The sequence below is a fragment of the Tursiops truncatus genome, chromosome 12 (assembly GCF_011762595.2).
Source record: "Tursiops truncatus isolate mTurTru1 chromosome 12, mTurTru1.mat.Y, whole genome shotgun sequence".
NCBI classification, from domain to species: Eukaryota; Metazoa; Chordata; class Mammalia; order Artiodactyla; family Delphinidae; genus Tursiops; species Tursiops truncatus.
Window position 1 is genome coordinate 82,301,203 of NC_047045.1, and position 27,363 is coordinate 82,328,565.

The 27,363-nt window shown below is 50.9% G+C and overlaps 1 protein-coding gene across 20 annotated transcripts in view; it reads right to left on the reverse strand.

Annotated features, from left to right (window-relative positions):
* The window catches only part of LOC101328244 (1-acyl-sn-glycerol-3-phosphate acyltransferase delta), a 1,425,233-nt gene that overhangs the window by 24,125 nt on the left and 1,373,745 nt on the right, over positions 1 to 27,363 (reverse strand). For all 20 annotated transcript variants that reach the window (XR_004529329.2, XR_012324969.1, XR_012324970.1 and 17 more), the window contains one exon: positions 12,051 to 12,220. Coding sequence is in view for 16 of the 20 variants with exons in the window: in XM_033867950.2 (XP_033723841.1) it covers positions 12,051 to 12,220 (170 nt within the window). In the remaining 4 variants the exon portion in view is untranslated. The remainder of the gene's footprint in view (positions 1 to 12,050; positions 12,221 to 27,363) is intronic.

The window sequence follows — 27,363 nt, forward strand, 5'->3', positions numbered from 1 at the left end:
TTTGACACTGATGTGGGATGTACATGTAAACCAAAAGACGTGACCGCAACAGTCTGTGTGTCATCCCTGTCATACTGTGTCACGGCACTGAAAACCATCTAAATGTCCCACAGTGGAAGAGTTCTATGCATTACCACAACATTGCAAATTAACTATACTTCAATTTTTAAAAATTAAATTAAAAAAAAGTTCTATGAATTATGTCATATACGATATCATACAAACGTAGCCGGCGGGCCGAATCTGCTCTGCCACCTGTTTTTATAAATAAAGTTTTACTGGGACACAGCCGCTCTCTTTTACATACACGTTGCCTACTGCTAGTAGGCTGCTAGTAGCATGGCTGCTTCCACGCTCCAGCAGTTGAGTTGAAAAGTCGTGACAGAGGCTATATGGTCCATGAAGCCTAAAATATTCACTATTTGCACAATTACACACAAACTTTGTCAACCCCTTGATTTACAGCCACTAAAATTTGTTTTCTATGAATATTTAATGGCTGGGGAAATGCTTTATGTTAAGACTAAATTTTTTTTTAATCTGTAATCAAAGCTGAGTTTATAGTATGACTAACTATATGGAAAACGGTAAAACGGAGAAAAATAACAGTAGCTATAGCTGGATGGTGAGATTAGAAGTGCTTCTTTAATTTTGTTAGATTTTCCTGTTGTTTTTTTTCCTACTAAATATATAAAATACCTGAATGGGGTATCTTAAGTGGAACCTTGAAAACAGCTAAGACTTCAATAACAAACAGGCTAGGGCACCCACACTCTAACACGCTGAACTTTTCAGAAAACTATTTTGCTGGTGTCCCTCTAACAATGCCCTTTTTAAGAAGTGGTTGACATCAGCACATTTTCAACCATTTGCTTCTGGAACATGAGTCCCTGGATCAAAAACAGCCTATCTGTTTTTAATGAGGAAAAGGAACAGAGGAGCCATTTCTGTTTTTATGCTGAAGTAATCCATCTTTCAACCTTCAAATTCTGGATGTTACGATTAGGCCTAGGCCTTGTTGTTGATTATGTTTACATGGTGAGCCTCAACTTTCCTGTCTGTATTCTTATGAGCAAAGTAATACTTAGCTGAAAGTGTTGCTGTAAAGATCTAGGAACACATGGAAACATATACCAAAGCTCCTAGCTGAGAACAGGACACACAGGTGTTCAGTAGTGTGTAGCTATTATTATTACCACAAAGTAGCCACAGCAGCTGAATGTCCCTTTTAATTCAACCCATTTCCTAAGCCAGCTTTAGAATGTAGTAATAACAATAGTTACACGTAGTAAAGCACTCCGTGATAGGCACTGGGCTGGGAGATTTACAGGAGTTAACTCATTTATGACCAAAAACTAGAAACGTACTATTCAAATATGCATACAGTCCTCCAGGCAACTTAATATGCCAACAATGCCATGACTCCCCCAGGTCAAGCAAAGGTCTCTGTGAGTGGATGGTAGTGCCTTTAAGAGAGAACGTACAAGAAAATATACCAGTGTCACTGATCCTAGATTAATTTTGAAGGTAGATCTGAGAGGATTTACTGATGAGTTAGATTTATCAATAGAGCCATCTAGGCACAAGCATATCTAAAAAACAAAAAAGGTTCCCAGGCAGCACAGCCATCCACAACTACAGGGGCCGAAATGTACCCCTGGCCACTTTCTAGCTGCTGTAGGGAGTCATTGTCATCCTATCACATCCTATGGTGAAAAGTTTATGAAACTTTCTAGCCTGTGTGTGTGTGAGAGAGAGAGAGAGATTGAGAATTGTCTTACCACAGCTGCCCAAGCAATATAATTAAGCAGCCCACAACCATTTTCAGGACCAGCCAGTTGCTCAGGGAAACAGCCACCCCCAGGAATCCCAAATTCAGCACCTCCAGCCAACTGGTCAACCCCTGGGCAGAGACCACAAGGCGCTACAAAAGCCTGTTCTAAGGCTGCAGTAAGATCTGGTGCATTCCAACCTGAGATTAGCTGGCTCTCGCCTCACCTCTCTCCGCTCTACAGCCTCTGTGGTTAAAAAATGAGCAGAGGGGCTTCCCTGGTGGCGCAGTGGTTGAGAGTCCGCCTGCCGATGCAGGGGACGCGGGTTTGTGCCCCGGTCCGGGAAGATCCCACATGCCGCGGAGCGGCTGGGCCCGTGAGCCATGGCCGCTGAGCCTGCGCGTCCGGAGCCTGTGCTCCGCAACGGGAGAGGCCACAACAGTGAGAGGCCCGCGTACCGCAAAAAAAAAAAAAAAAAAAGGGCGCAGAGTCAGAACTTCCTAGTTAAGGTTTTTCTCCAACACGGCCACATGCCAACTGATAAGATGAAAATGTTAAGTGTTGATGCTGGGTTTGTAGGATAGCTGGGAACAGTAGGGCATCCTCTGCAGTCACCTTTCCACAATGTCCCCTCCTCCTCCAACCACTCTGCAGGGACCAGCAGAGAACACGAGTAGGGACTGAGACTAGTCAGCAAGATGGTACCTGGTCAAGGGGTTGTTTGCATAAATATCTCTTCCTGGCTTCCCTCCTGAAGGTCCACCATCATGGTTACCAGTTGGGTTCACCCAAGGTCACTTATTTCCACTAAATATATAAAATACCCGAATGGGGTATCTTAAGTGGAACTTTGAAAACAGGTGAGACTTCAATAATAAACAGGCTACGGCACCCACACTTTAACACTCTGAACTTTTTCTTGACTGTGAGCTAAAAACACAGTCGCAAATGTTTAAGATTAGTGGAGACCAGCCAAGCTGTGTAGGCCCATCACCATAGAGGACCAGCAAGTCAACCAACAGCTCAGCCACCATCATGACGTGTGATATGTGAACCTGAACCTCAAAGCCACTCTGGTCGTGCAGCAGGTATTTGCCAAAAACCTCCTTGGTGCTGGGAACACAAAGATGGCTAGGACTGTCCACGGCCTTCAGGTGTCCAAAGTATAGTGGGAAGAGAGAAACAGAAATCTAGCAGTTGGGCTTCGCTGGTGGCGCAGGGGTTAAGAATCTGCCTGCCAATGCAGGGGTCACGGGTTCGATCCCCGGTCCGGGAAGATCTCACATGCTGTGGAGCAACTAAGCCCGTGTACCACAACTACTGAGCCTGCACTCTAGAGCCTGCGAGCCACAATTACTGAGCCCGCGTGCCACAACTACTGAAGCCCATGCACCTAGAACCCACGCTCCCCAACAAGAGAGGCCACTGCAATGAGAAGCCCGCACACCGCAACAAAGAGTAGCTCCCGCTCTCCACAACTAGGGAGAAGCCCACGCACAGCAACGAAGACCCAACGCAGCCATAAATAAATAAATAAATAAATTTGTAAAAAGAAAAAGAAATCTGGCAATTTCAGTGTTACTTCTGCCACTAAATTCTGCAGATAAGTTATTGGACAGATATGGTTCCCAGCAAAAGAAATGGATGCAGGAAAAGATGAGATTAGAATATATCTCTGAGATATAAGTCCCTGGTCATAGTAAAACACAGAGGAAAAGGCTGGAGCTCAAAATAATAAACCAGAGGGGGGTGTGTGTGTGTGTGAGAAAGAGAGAGAGAAAGAGGAAAGGTGAGAGACTCAACCTGTGCCAACTAGGGTACCGCATGTGACCTAACTCACGTACACTGAATTTCTTTCTCTTGCTTTCTCCCTTCTCTGATGCTAAGGAGGAAAATGCTGGGGACCTTAAACCACCAGAAAAATCTCAAGAGAGTCCCAAAGAAAAATGAACACTGTCCCACCATGAGTCACAGCCACAGGGGAAAGGCAGAAAACAAACACGGAGCAAAAGCAGTATGAGAATTCATCTGCTGGAAACAGACCATCACACATGTCAAAGTCCAGCAAAATGCTTGCAGCTCTTTGGATCTCGATAACGTCTCCCCCGGACCCCAGCTTACGGGCTTCCAAGCCCCAAACTGCTCTTGGTTTGACCAGAGTGCAGACGTGGAGTGAAAAAGAAGGGCATCTGGGGACAAACGAGGCAGCTCTTAGGTTCAGAGTAAGTCACAGCTGACTGTGGTCTGTGGGATCAGGGCTCCGGAGGAATTCCTGGCAGGATGCTCTGCCCCGCTTCCTGGGCACGGATCTTGTGGTGCTGCCTGGCCTCTGATCTGAAAGGCCAGCCTGAGTCCATCCTGGGTGGGCCTGGGCCGGGGCAGACAGGGAGACAGAGCCTTCCAGGGAGGGGGCAGAAGATCATGGAGTCGCTTCCCTGTGCTCAGTACCTCCAGCCAGGGGGTGTTTGAGGAACAGTCAACGGAAGCTCAGGAACACGGGGGCACGGGGCCCCCTGGGCAGATGGCAGACGGGTGTAACAGAGGCAGCAGCGGACGGGGCAATGGGTGCACAGTCGGCTCCCAGAGCAAACGTCACAGGCCTTTGCCAAGTTGCAGGAAGAGGAGGGAGGATGCCCAGCGGCACCACAGCTGCAAGCCAGCCTGGATTTACCGCCGGTCGGTGTGATCCGACTTCGGCTTGTTAAAGGCAAGCCAGAGGATCTTGTGCAATAAAAGGAAGACTTGGCGCATCTAACTTGGGGCTACGCTCTTAAAAATAAAGTGCGCGCTACCACTTCCAGGAATACACTTGGTTATGAGCTCAAGATGCATCTGTACTTCCAGAGACTCCTTTCCGTGGCCAACGCTTCTCCCAGCTCCCGGGATTGTAAGGGCTTTCACGTCATCTCCATTCTCTCAGGGTTCTTACCTGTGTCACATGCCAGAGCCTACCTGGCCCAACTGGTGAACACACAGAGGCAAACGGCGGCCCCCCTGCTTCCTCCCCGAGCTGGCGGCGCCTGGCAGCAATGCCGACAGAGCTGCGGATTAACCGTTAACCGATTAACCGGGGTGGGAGTGGGAGGTGCAGGAGTCCCCTGCAGACCCACCTGAGGATGCCGGAACCCAACTTAACGGGGCTGACAAAACCATGGCTGCGGGTGTAGCCACTGGTAAGGAAAACACCACTTCTCCACATCTAGAAACTTCTAATCTCTCTGTAGCCAAAGAGAGAGCCTGACAGGCACCTATGAAGAAGCCGGGATGAAGGTAAACAAATGCCACGATACCTCGCAGTTCGTAAAAGTGATGGGGGATTTCAGCCGCAGCCACACGGGATCCAGTGCCAGAACCGCTGGGCAAATGGCATTTTGAAAACATTCCATCTCTCTTGCACCCTCTACACTTTATCCTACTTTTCATGAGAAAACACTGAATGAAGGGAAACGAATTAGGGTGGAAGGAGCTAACAATTAGGGCACGCCTACTTTGTGCTAGGCGATTGATGAGGTATTTTACTTATATTCACGAAACCCTTAAACAGCACGAAATGAGAACGGTTAACTGAGGCTCAGAAAAGTCAGATAACCTCCCCACGGTCCCAGAGCTGGTAAACGCAGGAGCCAGGGTACAAGTCACACGTGTGGGTCTCGAAACCACTTGGGAGTTTTGCCTACACATCTGTCTCTCCCCTGCTATCCTCAGAGGGAAACAGAAAGATCTGTTCTGGAGACCTGAGCACACATTCATCTTTCAGGGCATCCACTTTATTGGGTAGTTTTACACGTTTGAAAATAAAACACAGGAAACCTACAATTTGGGAGAACGTGATCATTGATGGGAGGTTTATAGGAAATAACATTCGTGCAGCCTTTGTAAACAAGTCTGCAGCGACATTCCTTTCAGGAATCTGTAGTTAGGAAACTGGTCCTTGTATAATCAAACTTTAAGAAATGCTGGTTTTTAGATATGTGTGACCTCACACAGAAAGAACCCCATTGCCTGTTCATAACCAGAAGCAGCCTGGCGAAATTAAACCGAACATTGACAGGTTTGGGTTCAGTTCTTGATTTTCTTGGGTTTCATGACACCTTCTTTCTGATTCGGGTTAGTAAGTCCAAAAGCACCCCACGGTGACCCTGAGGTGGCAGCCAGCGAACGAGGCAGTGGGAGGGCTGAAATGTACGCTTGGCAGATGGAGAAGAACTGGTCAGCAGAGCCCAGGACCACGGCAGCTGGCCACATCCTCGCTGGGTGGCCACATCACTCATGATCTCCCTCCAGGCACCCCTGTCCCTCGCCTCATAATTCTCCCTTTACCTACACCTCTCTCTCATCCCCTCCTAAAACCACCCCCGTTCTTCAAGGCCTCAGCCCTGTGTCAACACCTTCTGGGAAATTTCTGCATCGCTGGGTGCAGCAGTCAGTGTGCTAACAGCACTGAAACGTCATTCTCCCTTTGTTGAAATACTGAAGTCCTTCCCCACAGGCTGGTATAAACAGAGCTGCCCCAGACACCAAAACTCGCCCCCCCCGTCTTCTGCCTTGACCACGGTGGCCCCAGCTCCTAGCCGGGACCTCTGGGCCCTCCCCAGCAAGCAAAGGACCCCCAGGAAGCTGCTGTATGGCTGAGTGGTCTGTGGACACGCACAGGGTGCCCCCAATGGACGTGTGCCCCACCTCCCATTATTGTTCAAGCCCTGTGTTGTGTGACCGGCTTATATGCCCCTTCGTTTCCTCTCTCTATATGTTAGAAAGTCAGTGAGAGCAACGGCTGGACCTTTCAGTCTGTCCTTGTATCTCCACAGCACCCAGAGCGGTGTCTTCCACAGAAAATACACCCAACACGCTTGCTGGGTAAGTATTTTGAAGATGCATCAGCTGCCCTCGTCATCAACTGAGGCCTCGTGCCCAGAAGGCACTAGGGAGTTCGTGAGCGCCCTCTGCTTAGGAATAAGAATTCCATTCTCCTCTGCACCTCGATGTACGCAGACATGCGACAGGAATTCGATCTATTTTCAGGTGGAGCTGTGATGGATCCCCTAAATAATTGTCAACTAAATGGAAACGTGAGGTGTGAGGCTAAACGTCATGCTGTGGGTGGCAGGCAGCCTCCACGCTGGCCTCTCCTCTTGGTACCTCCCTGCTTCCTGGAGTACGGGGTGGGCTCCTCAACTCATCTCCAACAAATGGAATACAGCAGAAGTTTCGGGTGCAACAAGGCCGTGGCTTCTGCTTCAGGTGCTTTTTTCTCCCACTCACTCTTGCATCGCTCCCCGTGGGGACCAGCTGACACCCGAGCAGAGGCCCAGGCGCGAGAGTCAGGCTGGCAACAGACAGGGGTGAGCCTGGAGGCAGATCACTGCGCGGCCGGCCTTCAGATGAGGCCACCATCCAGCCTCGGAGGGACCCCTGCCAGGAGCCCCGCGGAGCTGAGCTTTGATCTCAGACCACACAACCGGTGATAACTCGAGTTTGTTTTGAGCCACTACGTTTGGGGCTTGTCACCTGCTGTAGATAACTAACACATAGGGCTTCTTTAAAGACCCGAAGAGAACATCCCAGTTGGCCTCCGGGGTAACTGCCAGGCCACACATACCCAGCAGATAAAAATGGACAAGAACAGCTGCTGCTATGGAGCGCTTACCAGGCCCTGATACTGCTCAAAGACCCAGCAAACGTGATCTCAGGTAACCTTTCGGGGCCACTGTGAAGGAGGACATGCGTATTTTACTGGGGCAGAGAGAAAAGTAAACAGACTTGAAGCTTCGGAAGCCGTGACCCTTTGCATTGCACGCCTTGGCCTGTTCACTGGTCACACTCACCCCAAGGAGGAATGAGTCAGTGAACCCCTTAAAGACCATAACCAGAGCCTTTGGTGCCCGGCCCATGCCGGGCAAGGCCAGCTCCGAGGGGACCAGAGCCTGGGGGACAGGCCACCAGAATGACCACACAGGGTAAAAGCTTATAAAACACTAAAAACCCTCCCCCTTTTTTCTTTGTAAAAGAATCCCATCACTTTCTCCACAAATCCAATTTCACATTTAATAACCCTCCTCTCAAGGATTTCTGCAAATTTCACTTGCTTCAATTTCAACTCACTTCCTCTTGGGTTGTTACATGTTAAGATGAAAAATGCCCCGTCAGGAACCTTTATAACTCTTCTCTAAAAACCAAACTCCTCAGACTCCAGAAGGATCTCAAAATGTGTTACTTAAAAAAAAGAGATGGGGGCTTCCCTGGTGGCGCAGTGGTTGAGAGTCTGCCTGCCGATGCAGGGGACACGGGTTCGTGCCCCGGTCCGGGAGGATCCCACATGCTACGGAGCAACTAAGCCTGTGCGCCACAACTACTGAGCCTGCACTCTAGAGCCCACGAGCCACAACTACTGAGCCCGCATGCCACAACTACTGAAGCCCGTGCACCTAGAGCTCGTGCTCCACAACAAGAGAAGCCACCGCAATGAGAAGCCCGCGCACCGCAACGAAGAGTAGCCCGCACACCACAACTAGAGAAAGCCTGCACCCAGCAACGAAGACCCAACGCAGCCAAAAATAATAAATAAATAAATAAATAAATAAATAAATAAATAAATAAATAAATAAACAAAAGAGGTGAATCAGGTGAGTTTTTTTGAAGGTCAATTAAGACAAAAGTACTGCTAAACAATTCATGTAACAAGATGCTCCTTGGTTCCTTTCAAGGGCAGTAGGAATGTATGGGCTGCTTTAGGAAGGGGTCAGGCAGCTCCCCTGGCCTCACGCCCTCCAGGTAAACCTCAGGTGCTCCAGGAGACACACGTGGGGGGTAAATCATGCCCTGCCATGTAGGGAGAACATCCCCCGTGAGAACACAGTCTGGAGCTTCCCCCTGAGCTGGCTCAACCCCGCAAGGTCACGACGCCCTCTCCCTTCCCTCCCAGTGCCTCTGCCAGCTCACGGCTGCATCAGACCGTGCACAGACGGCCACGGCCCCAGCACCGGCTGCTCCCCCAGTGCTGGGGGGTAGGGAGCTCAGTGCTCACCTGCTGCCCGCTCCCCACTGTCCCTCTACTGCTGGAGGGAACTTGGGGGCCAGACCATCTGGCGGCACCCTGAGCAGGGCTACCCAGGCTCCAGTGAGAAGGGGAGCGGTGTCGTCCTAAGGGGGTGAGACCTGCCCACCCCCCGCTGGGTGGAGTGCCTAGAACTCCAGACCAAGAGGCAAGGCTCGTGCCCTTGCACACGACATTAGTTGTTTGGTTTTCAAGAGGAAGAAATGAAATCCAGTAGCTACGGTACTCATCGAGGCAGTCACGGCTGGAGACGAGCAGTCCCCGTGCCGTGGGCGGGTGGCCATTCTGCTTAAGAACTTTCATGCCTCTGCACCCTTGTGGGCCGCGTTGTAAAGTGATCGGCGTCAGAGCCTCTGCCTGGAAAATGCTAAAGGGCGCTGACACTCATGAGTCCACGAAAGCCTGCCCTGCTCAGTCCCGGGTTTCCTGTCCGGTCCAAGATCCCCCCTCCCTGTCTGTGCCCCTGCGTCCTTGGTCCCGTCGCTCCATCCCTGACCCCATGGTGGTGCTGAGGGTTTTCTTTCCTCAGAATGAGCCCCGCACAGACCGGGGGTTGGGGGGGGTGTGCTGTGGCAGGACTGGAAACTTGGTCCCTCCAGCCATCACCCTGGTCATTCTCTGACACAAGGCACTCCCCCAGCCTTTCCTCTCAACACCCTCCAGGAGGAAAGAGCAGCAACTGGGAAATCAGAGTTACTAGTTCCTACCCTGGGGCAAATTCTTCACCCAAACGGAGGCTCTGCCCCTTTATCTATATAAAAAGTAAACAACAACCATACCATAGAGATTGAAAATAGCACAAATAAGGTGAAAGACGTGCATAGAAGAAGCCCGTGGTCACAAAGCCACCAGGGGGACCATGGCCACTGGAAAGTGCCTCTAAGTCCAACACACCTTCTGTTGCCCCAAATTACACGTTTCACATCCTGAGCATGAACATTCCCAAGCTGCCTGCGAAGCCCAGAAAGTCAGCAGCTGCCTCCGAAGTGCGCGTGAAGAACCAGCGCTCCAGGAAGGCTAGCTTAGGCGGGATTAGCACTAGTTCCGGTCAGGAGGCAAAGACACCCCGTACGCTTTCTCCCGTAAGGGAAGAAGGATCCAGTCGTCGATCATCTGTATCCACGATGGGGTTCGGATTATGACATTTTTCTCTCCTCTCAGCGACAATAAAGCCACAGGGGTTTCCCTGGTGGCGCAGTGGTTGAGAGTCCGCCTGCCGATGCAGGGGACGCGGGTTCGTGCCCCGGTCCGGGAGGATCCCACATGCCGCGGAGCGGCTGGGCCCGTGAGCCATGGCTGCTGAACCTGCGCGTCCGGAGCCTGTGCTCCGCAACGGGGGAGGCCACAACAGTGAGAGGCCCGCGTACCGCAAAAAAATTAAAAAATAAATAAAGCCACAGAACTGTAGCTAAGATCTCTGTCCGAGGCCTCTACGACAGAGAAAGGCAGATAATAGAATTTCTGGTTTTGTTCCTGAAAATATGTTTGAACACACACACACACACACACACACACGTGTGCCTGCACAGACATCACGTCAGTACTGGAAGAAGAAATAGGAAAGCAAAGGAGAAAACTGTTGGGAGGGCGGCCTGTCCATTCCTAGAAATCCTTTCAGTGCACTCACCCCCAGGCATTCCAGTTTTCTAGAAGTCTTAAGGTAGCAACAGTGATTTAACACACTGTTTCCATCTCTTGAAAAACTGCTAACGATCTTAGTTGCCTTTTGATAGATTAACTGTACAACGACCATCATTTGTCCTAAAGACATTATTGGAACCTGTTTCTAAGCATATTTCCTTCTCTCACCTTTGGCCCCAAATTTTAAAAAAATGTTTAGGACTTCCTTGGTGGCGCAGTGGTTGAGAATCCACCTGCCAGTGCAGGGGACACGGGTTTGAGGATCCCCTGGTCTGGGAGGATCCCACATGCCACGAGCAACTGGGCCTGTGCGCCACAGCTACTGAGCCTGCGCTCTAGAGCCTGTGAGCCACAACTACTGAGCCCATGAGCCACAACTGCAGAAGCCCGCACGCCTGGAGCCCATGCTCCGCAACAAGAGAAGCCACCGCAATGAGAAGCCCGCGGACCGCAATGAAGAGTAGCCTCCACTTGCCACAACTAGAGAAAGCCCGCGTGCAGCAACAAAGACCCAATGCAGCCAAAATAAATAAATGAATAAATAAATTAAAAAAAAAAGTTTAAAAAAGCAAATACAAAATGTGTCCCAAGGCTATTTAGTCTCTTAGCCAAGGCTCTTCCCAACAGGCAGAGGCCAGCAGGACCCAAAGTTCCGTTTCCAACTCTGGGACTCCCAGGCACGTCTGGGACTGGACACACTGAGACCATACCCAGGGAATCTGACCCAGGACTCTTGTCACATCTACTCTGCCTGGTCTTCAAACTCCTACCTTCTACACACTATGATTCTGTCTACATGGGCCACCAAAAGCAAGTGCGACGTGCGCGGGCCCCGCCTGTCTGCGGGGGACCGTTCCCGGGGGCAACACAGGATCTCCAGGTTCCGGTGCGAGGGGTCTCCGACTTTCCCAGCCCCGGGCTGGTCCACGCCGTGATTCCTGTCGGGATACCTGAGCCCGAGGACTCTGGTACTTGCTCCGGGCTCAACCAGCACAGCTCAATGTGTTAACCATGACAAAAGTCAACTGGGGAGTCCCAGTCCCAAAGGTATGCAAGAAGTCAAACTAGTTGGAGAAAAACAGGATTTTGTATTTATTCTGAATTCTGCAGGTCAAACGCTGTCGCCTAGGCACTCAGCTTTCTCACGTCCATGAGGATGAACATTCAGAGGTAAATTCTGCCCGTCAGCCAGGGAGGGAGCAGAGCACAGAGATTAAGAATACGACGCTGGACAAGTTCAAATGCAAACCTGCGTAACAGCTGTGCGACCACTGGCAGGGTATTTAACCGCAGCTTTTCAAAAAGGACAGGTGTCAGTTCCTGACTCCCAAATGTTTCTGTAAGGATTAAATACATTAATCGCACGTCAAATGCCCAGTGCATCATAACTGCTGAATAAACACGATCCTTACTCATAAGCAGATGTTCACTTGATTCTGAGCAAGGAGGAAAAGCAGTTGGTTAAGAACATTTCAACAAGTCTGTTGATGCTGCTGCAAACTCTGAACGACCGAGAGCGAAAAGACAAGTTACAGGGTTGAAGGAGAGAGACGTGTGAGATGGGAAATGCACGTCCGACTTACCCCTAAGACCCCGAAGCGCTCGGCCAGGCTCCAACCGCAGAGAAAGTCGATCTCAAACTTGTGGTTCAGAACAACGATGGCGTTTTCCTTCCCGTACTTGGGGTAGGCCCGGGGGTCCGTGTGGATGATGCACTCCGTGCCCGACCACCATTCCAGCAGCATCACCAGCTCTGGAACAAACCACCACAACAGACGGACCTTTATTTCACGCACCCTCTATGACTAGGGGTCTGGTCTGCTGGGCCAGGTGGCAGCAAGGCTCTGCCGCCCTGGCTGGAACGGACAGCAACTTTGAGGGGTCAGGTTCTGGACCATTTCGGCCCAGACCCCAGTTCTTGAAGGGGTTTCGAAGCAGAAGGAAAAAAAGATCGAGAAAACTCCACGAGTCTCCAGGGGAGGAGAGGAAGCTTCGAGAAGGCAAATGACTTGCATTCCCTGATTAAGTACCTTGGGAAAAAATAAATCAGAAAGCCTGAATCCATCAAGAATCCACGCCCTTGTGTTTCCAGAGCCCTGAAAGGCAGTGTGAGGTGATGTACAGAATTCTTAACGTCCTTGGAAATGACTAATTGGGATACTTATAAACTCCATCAAAGAACGAAATGCCCAATTTTTCTCTCCCATTTACGACACTGGAGTGCACGAGGAATAATGCAGCACTGCGGTGAAACATCAGCACCTGAAGGGCAAGGATAAATTAGGTCCGTTACCTTGCGGGCCTCAACGCAACTATTAAAACACTCCTGTAGGAGCTTGTGAAATAGGAAAGTCCTTTTTTGGGCAACAATGACCAACTTGCCTTTATGCTTCAGTGATACTTCTAACCTAGGTCACCAACATCCAACCCACGGGCCTCAGGACAAACCTTTATGGTGGAAGTTGTCCAGAAAACCAGCCGAAACTTGGCGATCAGATCTACAGCTACAGAGTGACTTTGAAAAGGAATTTTAGAGCTAAGCCTGTTCAGCAGATGCGTGGGTAGGTGGGTGAGCCCTCTGCGAAGGACACACCCCTTTGTATCACCACTTAGAGGGGTGCATGTTAGGCAGAGGACTCACTCATCACCCGCCCCTACACACACGCACACAGCCCAGCAGGTGTGGTCTTGACTCCAGCCAAGTGTCACGTGTGAAAGGCTTGGGCGGCTGCCCTTGGAAACCTCTCTCCTTGAGCTGGAGACTGTGCTTAGGGACTGGAGCCAGAACTCTCTAGAAGGCGCTACAGTCTAGTTTCTAAACGCGAGCACTGTGGGGCTGTGGACGGATGGACCGCATGGCACCGCAGCCTCCTCATCTTCGGAGGGGCGGCCTCACTGGCTTTTGTGAGAAGCAACGGGCAGGACACGCAACAGGCACTCTGTGCAACGCACATGCCAAGCTCCCAACAAACCCAGGCTTCAGCATCTACCAGTGTCATCAGAACCGAACCAGAACACACCCCTTACTTGACACTGAAGAGTCTGCCTATTCCTAGCCCCCAGGCAGCTGTCCCACGGGCAGCGACACTGGTGGGACCTAGAGGTGGCCATCAGGGAGGGGAGGGCGCAGGGCAGCCCGGCCGGCGGGACAGTTCCCACCGTGTAGGAAGATGCTTCTACTGCTGCACTGATTTGTTCCAAGAGACGGGTGGGCGGTACCCACCTATCCCATTACTGGCCACGGAGCCCAGAGAAGCCCTGAGCAGAGGCGCGTGGAAGCAGCGAGATCAGGCTGAACTGTCGTTCCCTGTGACGCATCCCGCAAACACCTCCTGAATGCCTCGCTGTGCCACGCTGCTCCCTGCCCAGGGCAGGCCGGGCCCCCCTTCCACTTTCCCCAGCGCCCTTCGTGGCACTTATCACAGCTTGTGTCACAGTGAGATGACACCCCGGCCCCTACTGACCACAGGCCCCGCCAGGCACAGATCACCTTGCTTGGTACACCCTGACCCCAGCCATCACTCCAGAACCCAGCACTGTGCCAGCACATCTACGCTTCCAGCGAACACTGTTTGGTGACCTGATGTGTGCAAGCAGGATGGGAGGGGCTGGAGGTGTAGTAGCGAACCCACAGCTGCTCCCGGGCTCCCACCCTCCTGGAGCCTGCAGCCCAGAGGGAAGGCAGTCGCGCCCTCAAGAGGTGGTGTGGCCAGGAGAGCAGAGGCTCGTCACAGGATGGACGGCTGCTGAATACCATGCTCATGGACTTGGGGTCAGACCCAGTCAGGCTCCAGGCCTGCGGCTGCCACGCAACGGTTGTAAGACTTCTGGTCTGTTTCTCAATGTCCCCTAAATCTCCGCATCCTCGTCTGTGAATAAAGATAGGAAAAGCAGGGCTTCCCTGGTGGCGCAGTGGTTGGGAGTCCGCCTGCCGATGCAGGGGACGCGGGTTCGTGCCCCGGTCTGGGAAGATCCCACATGCCGCGGAGCGGCTGGGCCCGTGAGCCATGGCCGCTGAGCCTGCACGTCCGGAGCCTGTGCTCCGCAACGGGAGAGGCCACAGCAGTGAGAGGCCCGTGTACCACAAAAAAAAAAAAAAAAAGATAGGAAAAGCTTCTAGAGATGCTGTGGGTATTAAATCAGGTCATGTAGTCAAGGCACCTAGCATGATGCTGCACATAGTAGGGGATCAGTAAGCTTCTTACTACTATTATACACACTAATTCTGTAGCAGTCCTGGCTCTGTGACCGGGGGAGGGGAGAGACACAGAGAGAGAGAGAGAGAGAGAGAGAGAGAGTTACAGCGACTTCAGCACCAGAGTAAGCACTTATGATTTACGATTTCACAATAAAGGCAATGAGAAGTCACTGGAACATTTTTAAAGAGGCCAGAGCAGCACCTAATTTGCATTTTGAAATGGTCGCTCTGGCTGAAGTGGGAACAGATCAGAAGCAGGGAGGCCCGTCAGGGGGTGACTGCAGCAGCCCAGTGAGAGGTGATGGCAGCGGGACCAGGTGGTGACAGTGCAGAGACGCCTGATTTCTCCCTCATCTCAACAGGCTGTTAGCTACACAACTGAACACCGAATCTCACTGGATAAAAGAGTTTTCTTTCCTTTTTTCCCCCTTTTTTTTCACCAAGGTTTCTTTTTTTTTAATTCACAAGCAGTATTTACATTTATAGTCACAATGTAAAACAGTTCAATTAATCCAGAAGTATTTAGAGGAAAACGTGTAATTCCCCTCGATGGCCCTGCGGCGTGCCCGGCAGAATCCTCTTTCTTGTTTGTTTCCAGTTAAGGGACCACAAGGGACACTCTTGGGAGGTCTGACGGGTTTTGCAGGTCACACGCATCGCGGCTGACGTGCTGATTCACCTCCTCGGTATGAAGCAGAAGCTAGACCTGCAACAGCTCCAGCCCCTCCAGCCCCTCTGAGTCCTGGGCCTGGCTGTGTCTGCTCCTGGGAGGGCCCGGCTGCTGCAGGACCCCAGGCCACCCAGGTCACCCACGTCACCCATGCCAGGTGCAGCAGGAACCCACAGAGGTTTCGGTGTGTCCTCACGGGGCTGCGGATACTCCTTTTGGGGGTCCTGACCTCTTAATCATCCATCCATTTTCATCCATCACCCCTTCCTGACGACTCTCCTTGGGACTTCAAGCTCCAGCAGGAGCTGCAGAGACGAGAGCCCTCCCGGGCCAGCCAAAACGGCCCCACACACGACGAAGGGCCGCTCCCTTTACAGGTGTGTGCGTCCGCCAGCAGCTCTGCTCCTCTGGGTGAACTCTGCGGGGCACGTCCTCTGCCCGTGCCCCACCCTCCCCCCATCCCAGCTCCCTTCTCCAGGGTTAGCCATTAGGAACGGCTTGGAGAGTGGCTTTCTCGTCCTGTTCGTCGGAGTTCACACACACACACACACACACACACACACACACACACACACACACACACGTGTTTTCCCCCCATGAATGGGTTCATACTTCATCGATATTTGAAAACATATACGTATAGCTATTTTCTCCAAATGGTGTATTTTGGGCTCTCTCCATGTTAACACAGATACACAGAAGTATCAGCAAATAGTTACCGGGCTCTGGCCGTGGGCCACAGCCTTGGCCACACGGTATGGCAGTAAATCCTCACATTAGCCCTGTGAAAGGCACGATGATTGTCCCCATTTTAAAGATGAAGAAATAGAGGCACAGGGATATCTCTCACTCTACGAAACCGCCATTTTCTAGGTCAAAAATAGTCAGAATGGCAATGTCATGAGGGGTAACTAGCTGCGTGGCAGGTCCTGCTACAGTTATAGTATGATTTATTCAGCCATTCTGCCATCGATTAGCACTTCTTCCCCTTGTTTTTTATTGTTACAAATACTGTGGTAAACATCCTTGAAAATGAATGTTTAAAAAAGGAGCTGACGCCTCATATCATCACGGTCCTCCCGCCCACCGCGATCTCAACCTGTCCATTAATCCCTGGGCCTTGTAGGAGAGAGGGGACACCCTGCTCACCCCATTCTCACCAGAGGTGTGGGCAGAGCCAGCAGGGCCCCGGTGGCTGTCAAATACTCGTTACAGACGAGACCTGCGGCCAAGGTTTCTTCCGTATAACGCAGCAGTTTTGAAGCCTCTTGTCCCATTTAAAGATGTTCAGTTTGCTAGATTTTGCAGTCTTTATTTTTGCTACTCCCCGAGGGCAGGGTGGCCGGAGGCGCTGGCGGGAGCCCAGCGCAGGCGCAGGTGTCTTCCCGAAGCTCGGCCACCTCTGGACCCTGCGATCTGGGGCCATGCCTGGCTCTGGCCAGTTACTGACGCCTGTTTGGCAAACTCCACTTGGAGACAGGTGGGGCCGGCGAGGTAATGGCCAGGGAGGGCTGTGAAGCACAGGAAGTGACCGTAAAATCCCAATCTGCTGCCTCCAATTTCAGGGGCTGACGGAAGGACCAAACCCAGGGGCTGTAAGAGCACACGGTCCAAAGGACAGGTTTGTTTTTGTTCGATTTGCTATTGCGCTGTGCAGCTCGATTACAGATAGGAAAAAAGAAGTAGATGGACAAAAGGGAAAGGGGGGGAGAGGGGAGAGGCACCTGGTTCATATTTGTAAAGAAGGAGGAAATGGTAACAACTAACATTCGCTGAGTCAGCTCACACATCACTGTCCCCATTTCACAGCTGACGGCATGGAAACACTGAGGCCAGGGAGCCGGTCCAGCTCCCACCGCTAGGAGGTGGGAGTGCTGGGCCCTAAACCCAGACAGGGGGATTCAGAGGGTCCACGAGGACACCAAAAGCCATGATTATATGGCGGAGGGGAGAGAAAGAGCATTTAGGGAGGGAAGAGATCAGAGGATGTTCAGAGTACAAGGGTCACACCCTTGACCTTGGGCAGCCCTTCTCTGGGAGAGGAAGATGCCCAAATCAAAGGCTGCTGTGAAGGTTAAATCTGCTGACGTGATTAAAGCATGTAACGCTTGCCCGCCCTAGAACCAGTGCTTTCCTTCCCCTCAGTACCACGACCACCAAGGATAGTACAGCAGTAACGACAGAAGAAATAATGAAGGGACAGAGAGTACAGCCAGGAAAGAACGAGCAGCACACGGGCGGGTGCCGACTTCTGGGCGGCCCTGCTGTCACCCCCAGATGTCCCTGTCCTCAGCTCTGACGTCCCTCCTTTCACTGTAGTCCAGATGCTGAGCAGCTGTGAGACCCGGCTCCTTCTGTGCTGGATCCCAGGGGTCGACATGCGCCCTGGAAACCCAACGATCCTCCAAGCCCACCGCCGAAGCCTCTGCAGCCCACGTGGGTGGAGGGCTGAGGGCCCCTCCTCCTCCACCAAACCTCTCCCCCCGCTTCCTGCTCGCACCTGCCACGAATGACATTCCTCTCCTCTCTCCAGCCCTTTCTGGAAGAAGTGCTGAGAATTCTAATAACAGAAGGGGGCAAAGTTCCTGCAGAAAAGGCCTCGGAATCCAGACTGATGATCGGAGTTCACTGTTCAAAAAGCCAGAATTCCCCGCGTTGCAGATGCGGGCGACATGTGACCAAGGAAAATGGTATTTTTATAATCAACTTTATCTAACTTTAATAATTACATAATCACATGCATAATTATATGTAATCTATAAGCTAAGTATCTATAATTATGTACTCATAATAGTTTTTATAATAATTTAGCTTATAATAATTTAGGCTAAACATGAAAGAAACCTCTCTACCTCAAAAGCTTCCAAAATGCAAAATCGAAGAAAGTTTCTGGGGTTTGACGTGAGACCGCCCCCTCCTACACCCCCGGGGAGGAACACGCCCTGCCCTGGCCTTGGTCTCTGCACTCTCTGGGCCATGTTCAAAAGTGGGGATAAAAACATGAACTTGAACGGTTAGTGGAGCCGTGTCAACAGGGAGGTTTGGTGCCAGCCCTGACCTCGCCAGCCCCGAGGGAGCCCACGGAGACCCTGAAAAGAGGATGGAGTTCAATGAGCAAACGCACTTTCACACTATGGTGCTCGATACAGAATCCGGGACTTCTGATGCGAGACCAGCTGCCAACCGGTCCCCGTCTGCCTAGCAGGTCTATTGTGGAGACTCCCAGCCTTACCAACCGACTCACAGCCCCATAACCGGCTCCAAACACGGGTGAAGTCGTTCCTCCCTGCTTAGCTATACCCCGTGGACCATGCTCATCACTTCCTCTCTTTTCCTCATGCCTGTTTTCCTTACCTCGCCTTACCCATCCTTCCAGGCTCAACACATGCCCATATTTCCACGAAACCGCAGGTCCCAGGCCACCCAGACACGGGGCTTCCTAACTTCCTGCCTCTTATCTGTGCTCCACGCAGTTGGGCACTTACCTGTATTTTGTTCTGAATTATTTCTAGTTAATTCCGCAGCATATACCTTTTGGCCACAACCAGATTTCAGTACTTCCTTTCCATGACACTGAACTAGGGACCCAGCTGTACTTGCAACATTTCAGTCCACATCCCAGGCTTCCAGGCAGCTGCTTTTCCCACTTAGGTGCCCAGGTCGTTGAATGACACTGAGGCGAGAAGCCTATAAACAGATGCACAGTGTATCTATAGGGCTATTAACATTTCATAGGATGATTAGAAAAACAATGCCTAAAAAGGCTCCTTACAACGCAGGGAAGTTTGGGAAGCCCTGCAGGACCTCTCTGAGAGAGATGGATCTGCTACAAGCTGGCCACGCAAGAAGCCAACTCCTCTGAACCCTGCAGCATCTCCATCACGTCCTCCCAGCCCAGCGGAAGCGCCTGTTTCTGTGCAGGCTTTGCCCTTGGCAGGGCACGGAGGGAATGGACTTGACCTGCTTGCTATGTTCTTGGGGCTCAAGTCTTAAAGAGTTAACGCTGCCACGTTGTAACCTTTCTCTCTGAGCCTTGAGACGGCAGGTCAGGGTGATGAGGGGCCATGAAAACACTTGCCTGCTCCTATCCCGACGTACACCCTGCAGTGAAGGACACAGGAACCGGGTAACTGGCGCTGAGATAGAATTGGACCGAGAGCCGCCGGTATGAATGCTACAGGCGTTTACATTATGCACAGGGAGTGGTAACATTAGGAGCAGAAAAGCAGCTTTTTCCACTAAGTGGAGCCAATACTCAGCTGCCAATTACTGGGTCTCACTTTCAGGACCAGGCAAAACATCAAGAAGTACGACTGTCCTGAGTGACGCTTATAAAAGCCAGGTTGAAGCCCTCTGCTTCCCACCCTCAATCAAAACCCTGAGGTGGGAGGACAGGGAAAGGAAGGGTCTAGAACCCCACCTCCACCCCCCCACTCTGGTGCCCCGATACTCTGGCTTCTCACAATTCCCTTCCAAGAGAGCAGCTCAGAAATCACTGAGCCCTGACGCCTGTGCCACCCGATTTCCAGTCCCTCCTTGTTCACCCAGTAATCAAATATCGAGGCAGTATGTTGGTAGATGCCAGGGGCTGGAGGGTAGGGGGGCGTTGGGGAGGGAGAATGGGGAGTTAGTGTTTCATGGGGACAGAGTTCAGTTGAGGAAGGTGAAAAATTGGGGAGATGGATGACGGTGAGAGTTGCACAACGACGTGAATGTACTTAGTGCCACTGACCTGTACAGCTAAATACGGTTAAAGTAGTGTGTTTTATATTGTGATTTTTACCACAATAAAAAAACATTAAAAAAAAATATCGAGGCATAGTCCACCAGATGCCCAGCACCAGTGCAGGGGCCTGGACGTGGCAGCGAACAAGCACACCTAGCAGGGGAGACAGGCAGTAAAGAAGCAAACAGCACATAGATGTACGTAACGTGGTAGCTGGACGGCTAAGGCAGCAGGAAGGGGAAGGGCTGGGGGACAGGGTCTGGGGGGAGGGCTGATCTTTCACACATGGCCCAGAGGATGCCTCCCAGAAGTCTCTGAAGTTTAGCATGAAGCTGCCGTGATCTAATTGAAATGTGACCTGCTAGAAGGGAGCCTTTCCCAGATACGGGACTTGTTTTGTTCACGGGTGTGTTTCCAGTGCTGAGAACTGGGGACCCACTGAGAGGGTGGCTTCGGCTGCTGCGTAGAGAATGACGTCAGCAGGCTCGGGTGGAGGCTGGCCACAGGGAGCGGGCTGCTGCAATCAGCCAGGAGAGAGGGGACCTGGGCTCGGTGGTGGTGGTCGTATGCAAGAGGGGTCAGGTTCAGGGTGATGCTGAAGGTGGGGAGCACAGGGCTGGCTGTCGGGCTGAATGTGGTAGAAGGGAAGGTTGAGGGGTGATTCTAAGATGTTTGTACTGAACGGCTGGGGACGCACCTGCTGTTGAGAGAGCTGGGATGCACTGGGAGGGAGGGCCAGGTGGCAGAGGAACTGGGCTTGGGTTGGGACATGTGAGCCTAGTGCAGGGCCAGCATCCTGGCTCAGAGGAGGTGTACGGGGACCGGTTCTGCCCTGCCCTGGCCTCGCTCTGCCCCAGCCTTTGACCGTTCCTTCCCTGTCCACTCCCCTTCTCTGTGGCCACTTCTATTTCTCTCCCAGACCCGGCCAATCATTCTCCTCACAACACCTTCCCACTCACTCGTCACCAGTGAGAGTTACTGGTCAGGCTCCCATCCCGTCCAGCCCTCGGCAAGGCGAGGAATCTGGCGTCACTGTGCCTAGAGGCACCCGAAGCTTGGGAGTAGCAAGCACCGTCAGCACCCAGATCTAGAATCCACTTCCCCACCGCCTTTCCCGTCCAGGGCACACTACCCACCATGAGGGAAAGCAGCAGTGCATAGATTGTTCTTGTGGACCCATCTGAACCTGGACCCACCCAGCATTTACGTCTAACTCCTAGTTTACCATCCAGGGAGGGAGGACCAGGGTAAACTCCACTCCAGTGAGCACTCACACACACCCAGAAGGTGGGACACTCCACAGGTCAGGGGCGTTCTAAGCTAAGAAAGGCTTAAAAGATGAAACAACCAAATGCAATGTATGGACCCTACTGAAATCTGAACTTAACACTCCAAATGTTTAAAAAAAAAAAACAAAAAGTTTGGAAACAACTGGAGAAATCTGAATATAGACAGTATTACATGATAACTAAAAAAAATGACTAACTTTGACAGTTGTGATAACAATGTGCTTGTTTTTAATCTTAAAAACAAGCCCTCATTCTCTATAAAACACACCTCATGATAATTTGGGGTGGTCATTCATGACATAAAATATCTGGGATTCGCTTTATAAATTTTCAGCAATTGATCAATGAATAAGAATTCAGTATAACAAAGTATTTACAATATTTAAATCCAAGTGCTGTGAATATGGGGAATCCTTCTGCTATTGTCTTTACTCTTACATGTATTTAAATGTTTCGTAAAAGGAAAGTGAAAGGAGGCAAGTTCCCTCTTTATTCAGAAGAGTGAGTCCAGGGTCAAAGGCAGCCCCCAGACACGTCAGTCCTGCCTCAACCACTCGCTGCCACGTCTCTAGGGGCAACCGTGGGAGAGACACAGACGGAAACCCTAAGAATATACCCATGTGTAAAATGCAGACCAAGACCACACGGGATTTCCATTTTTGAAATTTCTGAGATGAAGGCCACTATACAACTTGAAAATGCCTTGCACCTCACTGCCACTCTATTAAGCAGTTAAAAGGTCTAAAGTCCCCAGAGTGCGAAGGTGTTCACTTCTCTGCTCTCCTCTGCTCGCCATGTGGAGAAGTAAGAAATTCTCGGAAGCTGGCAGTGTTCCACTGTCCCCGCGGTCACCAGGTAAAGTCCAAGCCACAGAGGACTCAGGCCGCAGGGCTTGGACCCCTGAGCCCAGCCCTTCTCAGAGTGACTTTGAGGAATTGCAGCCCCCCCCCCCCCGGCCCTGCCTCAGCATCCTGACGGCTAAGGTGGAGCCAGTGCCCACCGCGCGGGCTGTGCTGAGGCTCCTGTGTCAGTGCCCGGCGGTGACTCTGCTCTTTAAGTTACTGCCTTTGGGCGATGTCTCTGACCTTAGTCAAATGAGCCGGTACTTAGCGCTTTCTCTGCCAGGTCTCAGCATCACAGGGGAGAGATGGCGCACGTGTAAGCTGCCAGGCTCCTACAGGACCTGACATCAGCAACGTCCATGGTAAAGGGGAAATTTTCAACACATTGCAAAGGATCTGGCTGAGAGCAGACACTCAAGGGACCCCTACCCCTCTGCTCCCTCCAACCCTTCACACACCGACACCGCTCCTGTTGCCCTGGTCCAAATCCCAGTGCCCCTCAAGACACACGTCAAATGCCCTCCTTTGGAAAGCGGCCCCAGACCCCAAGTTCTGCAGGGTCCTTCCTTCTGGTCTCATCGGTGCCTCCTACTTAGCGAGGGCGGGTATAGGCCTCAGGGCTTGTTCACACTCTTGAGTTGTGACTGAAATGTGGGGTCATTCAAATTCCCAGAAGCTTCTGGAAGCTTAGACGTCTACTACCTCCCTCCCCCTAAGGTCCCAGTCAGAGTGGTCCACCCAGGATTACTTGCTAAGTTGTTTTAAGGAAAGAAAAGCCTCTCGAAGCCAAGAAGTGTGAAGGCCGTGGGCGCATTCTGCGGTGTTTCCCTTCCCATGTGCACAAGGATGTTACAACCTGGTGAAGCCTTGGGTCCAAATGTTCCACTTGAAGATGGAAGGCCTTTCCCTATGTCACAGAATGCAAGTTACCCTTCTGAGGCCAGGGTGTGCACTACAGCTGTGTGGGCGAACACACACTCCACCAGTGAACCTGGAAATGATGTGTAAGATGGTTTTCTCAAAGTAAAACTGTAAAAACAAACACCAAGGCACAGACCAGAGATATGCAAGAGGAACCTTAACGAGAACACATGGATTCCAGGCCAAGCCTCAGGCACCAGCTTTATTTCAAGACATGGGCACGTGGTAGAAAGAAAAAAACCAACCAGAGGGCACACTGGTACTTCAGGAGGAAAGGCTGTGCTCCCCGCCAGGAGCAATGCCAGCCCGACACGCTTCTCACACTGCACACCCAGTCCCTGGTGGGGTCACTGCACAGCCACCCAGTGCAAAGTCACCCATCCACGTCCTGGATGTGACCCGAGCTCACATGCAGATCAGCCCTCGGGGCAAAAGTGTGTTGATCAGCAAACAGAAGCCTTCACTCCGTCTCATTCTCTCCACTGAGAAGCAGATTATTACCTGTATTCTAATTTTACACCTCAGTGTTTCATAAGATTGCTTAGTATGAGTTCAACAGAACCTGATTAAAATAATAGTAGAGCAAATGTCTCAGCCTAAAAATCTGGGGCCCAGACTCTGGAATGTGGTACTCTCAAGGGTACAAGCAGCTTCGGGGGACTCTGTCCACCTCCCCGCACGGCTTGGAGCTCCTCTACAAACAGCCATGGTGTATGTTGCCAAAATTTTAACTTATAGCAAACTCACAGGCCATCTGCTCACACCTCTAGTGACCCCTGCCATCCACTGCCTACTACGCCAGTCCGTCAGTCCACCAGGCCCACCTGTTCCGTGTCTAGGGCCATCATCCCTTTTCCATTTTCACAGTTGTCTCCGTCATCCCTTGATGACCTTCTATCCGGTCTCTCTGCCTCCAGTGTCACCTGCTCCTCTCGTCCAGTCTGTGCCCAGTGCCAGCTTAACCCCGCCCGCACCCTCACTGAGTCCTCACCACCCACACAGGAACTGAGACTCCTTAACCAGGCCCTACTGCTTGGCGCACCCTCTTTCTGCCACATACTTGAGCTAAGGTCCAGTTGAACTACATGCTGCTCCCGGAACTAGCTAGATGGAACTCTGTGTACCTATGCTTGGCCTCTGGCCAAGCCCTTCTCTTGGCCGGAAAGGCCCTTCTTTTCCATAGAACTTCCAAACCTTATCTGTCTTCCAAGTTTCAGCTCAAACGAGATCTTGCCCATGGAGTTTCTCTTGACCACCCCTCAACCTCCATTAGAAGTAATTTGTCTTTCTTCTAAATCCCCCCTTAGGGACACTGTGCCCATGACACTTTGAAGTCAGACAGACCTGATCTGAATTCCCATTCCATCACTTACTAGCTCCATGACATGAGCACAATTCCTTAACCTCTCTGGCCTTCCGTTTTATCTATAAAAAAGGAATAATAAAATATCACTCACAAAATGATTATGAACACTTAATGAGACTAATGTTTGACCAATGTCTGCGTAAGAACTACAGCCGACAGCGGTGCTGGGCAATCACCTTTCTTCCTTGGACCTTATGTTCCTTCTCACATGTTCAGTGCTGTTTGCTTTGGGTTGGTTTTCCTTCCACATGGACCATATAGTCCCTCGGGGAGGGTTTCGTCTCATCCAATTTGTTGTCGTGCTGCCCACAGAATGCAGAATAGGACCGGCACAGATATCCACGAATATGTGTCATTTCACAGCTGGTGATGGCATGACTTGTAGCTAAGAGACGCTTCACAAGGGTCCCAATCATGTCAAGAATCAGTGAAGGATGGCAGAGTCCTCGGACCCATTTAAACACTTAAAAACCATTTTTTTAAAGCAAGAAGTGACTAATCTCCTCAGGAACACTTTGAGCAGAGTTTAAAATCTACCGAAGATAAACACCTACTCTAAATGTTCACCTTCCCCTCATCGAAATATAGTGAGGCTTCTGTTCATAATTCAGATTCATTACTCAGAGAAATACATATATTGTGATTTTTTAACAGGATAAAAAGAAATGGACCTGTGCTCTGCAACGGGAGAGGCCACAACAGTGAGAGGCCCGCGTACCGCTAAAAAAAAAAAAAAAAAAAAAAAGAAATTGAGATGCTGAAATATACACAATTCACAAAATAAATTTTAGGGCCAGAAGTGTGAAAGAGACACTATGCCGGAATTGTTTCTTAAAAACTTCTTCTCCACGTGAGACTTTTCTCCCTTCTCTCAGCCTAGGAGGCCACGGAGACTTTGCCTCTTTGGCCTTTTCCAATACGGGACCAACTTCTTGGCCAGAGTAGCTTTTCATTATTGAGGACAATGTGAAGATTGTTTACTCTTCCCTGACTTGTAACAAATGAGGTCCAGAGAGTTCTGGATCTATCCTAACATCAGTTATTTCCCGAGAAACTTCTCGTGTTTCAGTAAGGTAATATTCTGTCCCTGTTAAAGGTTGCCAGATAGAATGCAAAGTGCCCAGTGAAATTTGAATATCAGATAAACTTTGAATATCAGATAAATATCAGATAAACTTCAAATTATTTTCTAGCATAAGTATGTCTCCTGCAATACTTGCTGGAAGATATACTAGCGTATGAGCCGTGCAATGTCTGGAGCATAATTCGCAATGAAAATTATTCGTTGTTTATCTGAAATTCTAATTGAACCGGAAGTCCTGAATTTTTATTTTATGAATCTGGCAGTCGGAGTCCTTATCAACCCAGCAGTAACCATGGCAACAAGCACTGCTGGGCTCTAGGAACAAGCTGGAAGCTAAGGGTCAGCGTTGAACAGCCATCCACAGCCCCACGGGGCTCTCACCAGCACCACCTCGTACAGCCAGAGCGGTCGTCTGGTGACGTGGGCGTTTACTGCCCGTTTGACAAATGACAAAATGGAAGCCACAGGGCTTTCCCGAGGTCACACAGATTTGGGGGAGCAGGGCCACTGCACTTGGCGGCTGCGACCTGGAATTCCCGGAAGCCGGGGGCACATTTCTGTCGTCCTGCGGTCTCATGAATATGCAGAGCACGTGTTTCTGAGAATCGTAGCAATTTTCAGATGAACCTGTGCTTCAATTATATCTCAGTCTAATTCTCCAAGGTCCCTGGGAAATCATCTTACTGGGATTTTTCTGAGCTGTGTCTAATCGAGTCGTGAAGCCAGTGAGTGGGCACAACAACCAGCCACTAAACCCTAATTGCTTGGCAGCCCTGGGAACACCAAGGCCAAGCGTTTCGGGGCTCTGCCATCTGTGAACTGTCCCAGGTAATCCCCATCCCGTCTCGTTACCGAGGCTAATTAACGCGGGCCGAGCCAAGGCTGATGCGACGTCTCCAGCACCCAGAGCGCCGGCAAGGCAGCGAGAATGAGGGTGGGGTCACCCAGCCCAGGCTGACTGCGGGGGGGACAGTGGAAGGACATAAGTGAGATGGAGGTGGAAGTAAGGGAGAGGGGGAGTCAAGGATCCAGGGCGGAAGTGAGAACCAGTATCTACTGAGCACATGCTGGAGGCAGGCAGTGAGCCTGTCACCTACTGCAGCTCATTTATCTGAGCCCAGAGTCACGTGGTAGGGTTAGTATTACTCCATACTGATGCAGAGACTGAGGCTCAGAAAGTTCTAGTAACTTGCCCAGGGTCACAAAGAGAGGAAAGGTTTCTCTCTGGTTTGTGCAGCCCCAGGACCCAGGCCATTGGGGTCAGTGGGAGGGCCCAGCCTTGCACTGTCGCTCAACTTCCTTCTGCTTTACTCTTTCCATCACCCCTTCTCCACCTACCATCCCCCAGCCCCCTCATTGCCGCCCCAGAAGAGGCCAAACAGGAACTGTGGTGCAGTTCTTTTGAATATTTGTTTTAGTTTCAATGAAGTGCTGTACTTGGGCAGGCCCTGTGCTCTAGGCCACATTTTACCAGTTCTGAGATGCATACTGTTCTCACGTTAACATGCCTGAAGTCGAGCGCCTCTTACTATCCATGGTGTGCCTAGTTTAATTTCTTTTTCTTAGAGATCTATAAAATAAGGATGCACCTTACAATCAATGACATCTTAGATTCTATGAAATACAGAAATTTAAAATACAGGGTGACCGTATCAAGCTGGGTCTTAGATGGGATGTGTCTTGTATGTGGCCATGCGTTTGGAAAGGGCCAGGGGTTGCGGGTTGGAAAGGAAGGATGAATAGGTGGAACACGTGGGATTTTTAGGGCAGGTAACTATTCCGTAAGACACTCACGGTGGA